The 8437-nt window shown below is 41.8% G+C and overlaps 1 protein-coding gene across 1 annotated transcript; it reads left to right on the top strand.

The window, feature by feature from the left end:
- Positions 1-218: 218 nt before the first annotated feature.
- Positions 219-7379, top strand: mrps34 (mitochondrial ribosomal protein S34). The gene is made up of 5 exons (XM_080447780.1): positions 219-319; positions 3790-4006; positions 4643-4755; positions 6192-6234; positions 6478-7379. Exons 2-5 carry the CDS (start codon positions 3802-3804, stop codon positions 6777-6779), a joined length of 663 nt encoding a protein of 220 aa, XP_080303906.1. The 5' UTR covers positions 219-319; positions 3790-3801; the 3' UTR covers positions 6780-7379.
- Positions 7380-8437: the final 1058 nt, after the last annotated feature.

Genomic DNA, 8437 nt, shown 5'->3' with positions numbered 1-8437 from the left:
AGTACTGACAATTGGAAATACTCCAGTAAAGTAAAAGTACCTCAAAATTGTACAGTACTTGAGTAAATGTATTTAGTTACTTTACACCACTGATTTTGAGTAAAAGCCTCCTTGGAGGAACTATAACAGATTCTTTAAACGTTATTTCGAGGGAAATGTACAGTATGCCTCACACACCTATAAGCGGAACAAAAAACGAATCATGTCATCAGTTCCACTCGGAACACTTTGCTAGACGCACCAGTGAGCGGAAGTTGTGATACTTGTGCAATCCGGAGGTCAAGTGGAATAAGATTCTTGCACAGCAGCACAAGTCCAGGTATTGATTTAACCAATATTTTACTTTACTGTGTGTTATTGTGTACATGTCAGTCATACACCACCTAATGTAATTATGCCAGGGAAGCGTCAGTGTTATATAAAAGGCTCCGACTGTTTCACCGTGCCTGTGGAGGGAGCATAGACCTGGAGGGAGGAGCAAACCGTAGCAGCATATTGGGAGAATACTCACTTATCTTCATTCATTCAGTGGGATGGAAAAATTACTAATACATGTTTTACTTAAGGAAAAGTATCAATACTGCAATGTTGCAAGTAAAAGTCCGGAATTCAAAATGTACTTGAGTAAAAGTACACAAGTATCAAAATGTACGTAAAGTACCAAAAGGAGATAGTGCTCATTATGCAGAATGTTACATTTCACAAGTTTTCAAATGTATAAAAATCTTCTGAAAATAGCAGATGCGACGTATTGTGAGCTGATTGGCTATTTTCAAATGGCCGAAATGTATATAGGGCTGAAGAGGTTAATGTATATTTTGCAATAATAATCAAAATCTACAAAGTAACTAGTATCTAAAGTTTTCAAATAAATGTAGTGTAGTAAAAGTACCGTATTTGCCTCTGAGATGTAGTGGAGTAGAAGTAAAAGTACTGAAAATTGGAAATACTCCAGTAAAGTAAAAAATACCTCAAAATTGTACTTAAGTACAGTACTTGAGTAAATGTGCTTAGTTACTTTACACCACTGCTTATCTTCATTCCTTATTAATTCAAAATGTTGAAGTTAATCAATCGCACTTGTTCCATATGATCAACTGGGCAACCTTTTCCAGGCACATGATCAGACGTTTTCCATGGCTATAGCGTGATCACCTAGTGCCAGACCGTCAAAACCAGTAACCACCTTTGCTTTTATCGCTTATTAATTATTATTATTATGAGCTGCCAATTACAATATTCCAAGCATAGAATAAGTAAATAATATAGTAATAAAACCTTACAAAGAATGACTGAATATGTCAATATGAATAAAAAATCACACCCAGTGTGAAGTGGGCGGTGTCTTGCTAGATAATCACAATATTGAATGGAGTCAACCAATCATGTACAAAAAATAAATACATTTAAATCTTAAGTTTAGCTGAAATTCTTTTGTAACCTTGGCCAGATCTGTGCTTTGTCACAATTCTGTCTTTAACCTTTTCTGATATATCCTTTGATCTGAAAGGGCCAGTTCTAGGAAGACTTTCTATTTTCTTCTCAATATCGGTTTTCCCTTTTCTCATTTCAGCCATAGTGATCTTTGAGTTCTTTTTTACTCCTTTTTACTTTTTAGTCCTATTTATAGGGCTATGCACATGTGTCATGTTTCCCTAGCCAATCACAGTCCTGAATAGACTGTGATTGGCCAATCACGGTGCAGGGTTAGGGGGGTACACTGGTGGCCAATCACAGCGCAGGATTTGGTGTGCAAATATCCAAACCTCACTAGGGGCGGTTTCACCGCCCAAAAAAGGGATACATTCGGAATATCTGGGGACATTAGGGAGAAACTTATCAAACAATAATGGTTAATAATGGTTGTTTTTGATCAACTCAATTGATCACCTCCAGCCCAGTTTGATCACCTGGTAGATCAAAAAGAGGTGGTGCTCAGCTCATGTCCGAGATATACCTATTGGGATCACGGATCAGGGCAAAAAGGAATTATGAACTATTAAAACTAATAGTATATTTTAGCCCCATTACGAACCTCTCACTCCGCTAGACAGCTCCGAGATGAGGTCCTACTGCGAGGTCTCCCAGAATCGGTTGAACGGCCGCAAAGGGTCCGCTGTTTACCCTTTTCGCCACATCGTATCCAAAAACTAATGGTAGATTCCAAACTGCACAGATGTTTAAGGTATGGTCCGGCGTCATACATTTTAGGTTGGTGACGAAACAACCCGTTTAAATCGCTTATTTAGTCAGCCTGTGGCCATGTTTCCCATTGTAGCCGAACCGGGAGCAGTACTGGCACCGGACGTAGGGGGGTTTTCCGGGTTGAATGGGAAACATGGCCACAGGCTGACTAAATAAGCGACATACCATCTACCATTAGTTTTTGGATACGATGTGGTGAAAAGGGTAAACAGCGGACCCTTTGCGGCCGTTCAACCGATTCTGGGAGACCTCGCAGTAGGACCTCATCTCGGAGCTGTATAGCGGAGTGAGAGGTTCGTAATGGGGCTAGGCATACTTGCCACCATTAGCCATAGATGGATACCACCGCAGGGTGGACCATGGCAGGAGGCTCGGAAACCAATATAAGGGGATGAATGGCCTATGCAGTCCCGACCTTTAGTGACCTATTCGACCCCAACCTTCCCATATATGGAGATCCCCATAGATGGAGACAATCAACATCCCCAAGTCTGACATCATAGAATCTCTCCTAGACGGCTATACATGGAAATACCTAACATACCTAGCTCTGACATCAGAGAACCCCTCCTGGAACTTCATATCTGGAGATAACCGAAACGTCCAGGACAGACATCACAGTCCAAGATTTTGGCATAACTGACATAGCCCCTCCATATGTGGATATGCCTGACACTACCTGACATCACCGGAGGGACATCAGGGCCGCAGCCAGCAGTATAAAAGGCCTCGGGATGCCTTGGTTATGTTGAATTCCATCCGCGACTCCGAGAGACATTAACTCCTTCCAGAGAGATAAGCATCAATACAACTTATCAGTAGTTGGTTTCCACAGCCTAAAGCATTAAATATCGATTTTTACCTACTTCTCATAGCGGCTCTCGGATCTGGTTAAAGTTATCAGTTCAACACTGAATGTTGGTGGATCAGCCGTAAGTTATACCAACCTGACGAATGTCTTGCTCACCCCCCCTCCCCTTTCTTTTTATATCATCGACCTTGACACACAAATGTATTTAGGCTTTTTTAGTTTGAAAACCAACCCAGTCACTAGATTGATTCAATGATCTATGCGAAATAACCATCATTTGTGGCTTGATTCCTTCATATAAGCAACACAATCGTTAAAATAAGTGTTAAATAGCTCTATATTCAGATTCTCATTGCTAAAGAGTTTTTGTTCAGTAGCAGCAGTCTCCTTGTCTCTCCAGCTTTTTGGTTAACGGAAAACTCATTTTCAGGTCGGGATACCAATTTTATCCAATTAGGAGAGAGAACTGATACAGGATAAACAAGTGGATTTGGAAGTGATTACACAAAGAAATGAGCAGGAACTGTAACACTATCAAATTTTGTGGGAACCCTCTCCTGATTGGCTGAAAATTTACAACCCACCTGAAAATGTATTTTCTGTTTATTAAAGCACTGGAGAGACATGGAGACTCCTGTCTCAAACACTATATAGCAATGATTACTATCAGAATGTAGTGCTTTAACCTTTTAACAAAATAAGTAAAGAATCGGCCTCAGGTCTTAATGAGTTAAGTGGTTAACGCATTTTCCCCATCACAACATGACTTGCAGGATACAGCAACGATGGTGAAAAAGAAGCGCATCCGTGCGATAGCGGAGATGGCCGCCAAGATTCGGGCGTATCGTGAGCTGAAGAACAAGACTCGGGACTCCCAGAAGTTCGCCCTGGACTATGACACCATGAGACGTCCTCTCACAGGGAAGATGCTTCCTGTGATGGCCTGGGAGGATGTGCGCAGGGAGAACCGCCTCTTCTCACTTCTTGCAGGTAGGGCTGCGACCAGCACTTATTTTCTTAGTGGTTATTCTTTCCAATTAAAGGACGACTTCACCCATCTTCATATAATTGGTCCTCACTATAGTAGGCAGATGTATTTATTTATTTCAAACATTTTATTTTGATTTTCATTAATGCGAGAACTATGGCTTCCATGATTATAGCATACTAACTTTCCAGGAATAGAAAGCCTGACGTTTCTATTAGCTTGGATTCCCCAGCGGTGATGTCACTGGTTGGCGTGTTTCTGAACTGTCCACAGCCCTCCTCTGAGACACAGTAAACAAAAATGGTACCATATTATAAAGAGCATTAGTGAGGACCAATTATATGAAGATAGGTTGAAAATGGGTGAAGTCGTCCTTTAATTATGTTTTCGATTAATTGAATTATAATCGAGAAGCACATTTTTAAATATATATACTTCTTTTTTTTTTATATATCAACTATTCGATTAACCACTTACGTTTCCATGCTAAAATATGGAAAATCGTGTTGTAGATCTGATATTTTCAATATTTTTTGTTGTTGAAACTTTTTGTATATAATGACATGCCCAAAAAACAGCAATCGACCATTAATCGGTTATTAACTATTCATTATTAACTATTGCACCCCTACTTGCAGGTCTTAGGCTCTTTGGAGTGGGTCGCCTCTTCACACGCAAATCCTGGCTGGCAGACCACACAGAGCCCAGCTACTGGAACATCACCAGAGTCAAAGTGGACTACACTGCAGAGGTACAACCGGCTCCTTAACCCATTACGACCTGAGGCCCATTCTACAAATGCCTTCTAAATCCTAAAAGTTTTCTAAAAAACGTATGTTGCTATATCAATGTCATAGTAGCGGCCGCCAGCCTCGAGAGACCATGGCACAAGCGCACTTGGATTAGATCAGGTGGTGCTGAGGGAGCAGTGCTTAGTGTGGCTGTACAGTCCCACTCGCGAATGACAGTCTCTCTGGCAGCGATTGCACTTGAATGTGCTGCTGTCGCCTGCTGAGGCTGATTGAGGTGCTTTTCGCCGTGCTCTCTTTTCTGCTGCTGCTTGACTCGGCACCGTTTCACTCTTCTGGATTCCTTTCCGGACCTCCTGCCTCCAGCTGGAACGATCGTTTGCACTAGCCTCCCAGTTGTCCACTCTTTTGTCCATGGATTTCATGTCCCGCTTGCACACGTCTTTGAACCGCAGGTGGGGGGCGGCCCACTGGCCTGGTGCCAGTGGCAAGCTGTCCATACAGCAGGTCCTCTGGGATCCTCCCGTCTGCCATGCGGTATACATGGCCGAGCCATCTATCAATGTCAAGGACCCCCAAAATTATATGTATTTGGCCACCGACCCCCCCCCCCCATCTCAAAATATGTTGTTCCAGGAACCCCCAGAAGCAAAGATTTGATAAAAAAAATGTACATATTCAAATATTTGCTCAAATTACAGTACAGTGGCCTGGGCCGCAGCGTGGCGGTCCAGGCACCCTAGGCTGCAATGCCAGCCTGACAGCGTGTCCCAGATTCGAGTCCCGATCCCGACGACCTTTGCTGCGTGTCACTCCCCATCTCTCTCTCCCCATCTCCTGTCAGTCTACTGTCTCTATCAATAATAGCAGAAAAAGACGGGGGACAGAGGTCTATATAAACCCCTTCAGTCAACGCTTTCATTGCTGACAGAGTAGGCTGGTCTGAATGAATGAATCACACTGTCTTTAACGACCAACAAACGTCAGAAAGTTGGCACAAGCTAGTTGGGAGAGTAAAAACATCTACAGTAGGTGTGCTGAGGTGACCAGGGGACCGCTTATCACCGCTGCTCAGTGACGTTATTTCGTAGTTATTACCTAACCAGTTGGGTCAGTGGGTCACCGTGGATGGTAGCATGTAGCCCCCTTTAAGATGTGCATATTCCATTGATTGTGACTAGTTGGAAAACTAGGTGATAACTGAAATAAATTAAAATAACACTTTTGGAGCCTGATCCAGTGTATGGACACTTTGAAGGACACTCAGTTTGTTTTACAAACTGGCCACGGACCCCCATTTGATACAATTTTTCTGTTTTTAATCTCTAGGGCCGCAATCTACACTGTAATAACCCTGAGTGTTAATTCAACTCCTAGATAAGGATTTACTGTATGATAAGTAAATGTGTGCATGTGACTCTTTTGCTCTGTTGTTTAGAACATGGACCATGGCAGAGCATGGGGAATCCTTACCTATAAAGGTAAACGTTTGAGATTCTATTTAACTTTATTCATTTAAGGCATTTCAACTTCATTGAACTTCATTGGCTAAGGTTTTTCCAGATACATTTATTTTTCTTGTAAGAGTGGATCTCTAGATCTTATAGAAAATGTTACACGTTGTAGATTCATTCTAAAATCATGTCATTAAGGATTAAGGACTAAACATGTTCCCTGGCAACAAGTGCACGTGCTAACTCTCCCATAACTGGACACTTAAACAGGAAAACAGGAGACCGAGGCCAAAGAGGTGGACAAGGTCATGTACCACGACTGGCGACTGGTGCCTAAACACGAAGAGCAGCAACTCACAGACTTTGAGCCACTCCCTGAGCCCCCTGTGCGCTACGTCCCCTACCCTCCCCTGCTCCGCGCCATGATGCTAGCCATGACGCGGCCCAAAGATGCCAGCGTGCCACCCGAGGAGCCCGCCCTGCCGCTACGGAGGGAGGTCCTGCTCAGTAAAGACTATTTCCACAGGCAGGAACAAGAGAGGCAGAGGCAGCAGGAGGGAACTGCTGTGTGACGGTGAACACAGCAACGGAGCAGCAAACATCCGTGTTCGGTCATTACTAGCCAGGCTGCCATTCTTTGTTGATAGCAGAAATCATTGGTGTTTTATTATACTTACACAGTAAAATCGTCGGTGTTAAAAGGAAAACGTCAGAGATTTTCAACCTAAGATCCCATCCTTCTGATTTGAGGAGTTGGCGATGCATGCTCCTTTCTGCTTGAATGCTGGTGCTCAACGTCCACTCCGGGGACCACCAGGGGGTCCAAGTAGACCCTTAGGGTCTGTAACTCTGAGAGCGTACAAATAGAACCAAACGGACCCGTAAATTAACACACATTGCAGTGTAGATTTGGAAGTCGCTTATAATCCGGCATACTACTTTATGTCATTTGTAACTCTTGAGTGCATATAAAATGGATAAATGAACATGTGAGGATTTTACTGTGTACTTTTGTTCTCTGGAAAACCTCCTTCTGTCCGACTAAATATTGGCTGAACGTAAGCTATGCCATCTTGTCATGACGAGTGGATCTCTTTTTGTCATGTTTTTTTGTGTGTGTGATGATGTAAATGTTATATGTGCTACATTATATCACCAGTATGAGCAGCTTTGAGGGTGTTGCTCTCTTTTGAAGATTTGTTCTTTATGGCGTGGAACTCAAACCATTACTTGTTGAAATAGTTTACAATAGCCCTGTCCTGGTGTATACATTAATCAAATTGCATAAAGGCAGACGACAGCTACTTGATGACTAAATTATAAGGTCTCAATTTAAGCCTCTGTTGGTACAGATTTAATTAAATGTTTGTCACTTAATCGTAATCTCTATCTCTTAACAGGCATGCTCCAAATTCCCATAACCCATTAAGACCCGAGGCCCATTCTACAAATGTCTACTAAATCATAACGGTTTTCTGAAAAGCCTTGCTATATCGTTGCTGTCGGGCAGAAACCTCTTATCTATATATTTTTGTGTTTTTTCGTAAATGAACGCCCTACCTGATCATACTATGGCGTCACGCAAAAGCATCAAAAGTAGCAGATCCACAAGCTCAACAACGTGCGTTTTGAGCTTGTAGATCTGCTACTATTGAATTTGAATCCTAAAAGGTGAACAGTTTTGGATATATGAGGTTTCCACCTGACAGACCATTCATAGCTAAAATCTAAAATGACACGAATGCTTTCCTGGTTTTAATGGGTTAGAATTCTAGTCTTGGTAGTGTCAATTCATTTTATTCCATTTAAAAAAGATGTTATGACTTATGACTCAAACTTTGTGTGGCCCAAAAGCAAGTCAAAATCTCAGACTCAAGGCACACGCACACCTGTATTTATATCTGCAAAATAGCCTCTAGAACATGTGCTATCACTCTGTAAACGTTGTTTTTATTGTATTTACTAATGCCAAATAATCATTTTAACCTATTTCATACCTTCACACATTTTGTAAAATAGATTATCAACAAGCTCATCGCATCGCTATGAGCTTGTCCACTATTTCTGAAAATTTGTTAAACTATCTTTATACATATAAATGAAAATAATATTGAAATTAAAATGTTTCACCTCTGACGTGCCCAAAATAGGGAGGCAATGTTGAGGGTAGGTGATATAGGCCTATCTTTGTTAAAATAAGCGTTAAATAACTATACATTCGAATCATTGC

The sequence above is a fragment of the Gymnoscopelus braueri genome (assembly GCF_963280865.1).
Source record: "Gymnoscopelus braueri genome assembly, chromosome: 13".
In the NCBI taxonomy this organism is placed as follows: domain Eukaryota; kingdom Metazoa; phylum Chordata; class Actinopteri; order Myctophiformes; family Myctophidae; genus Gymnoscopelus; species Gymnoscopelus braueri.
This window is presented reverse-complemented; position numbering and strand designations above follow the sequence as displayed.

Bases quoted from the DNA above. Each gene is read 5' to 3' on its own strand.
- mrps34 (XM_080447780.1), top strand. From the start codon at position 3,802: ATGGTGAAAAAGAAGCGCATCCGTGCGATAGCGGAGATGGCCGCCAAG. The intron at 4,007-4,642 runs GTAGGGCTGCGA...CCCTACTTGCAG, and splicing joins CCTCTTCTCACTTCTTGCAG to GTCTTAGGCTCTTTGGAGTG. The intron at 4,756-6,191 runs GTACAACCGGCT...TCTGTTGTTTAG, and splicing joins AAGTGGACTACACTGCAGAG to AACATGGACCATGGCAGAGC.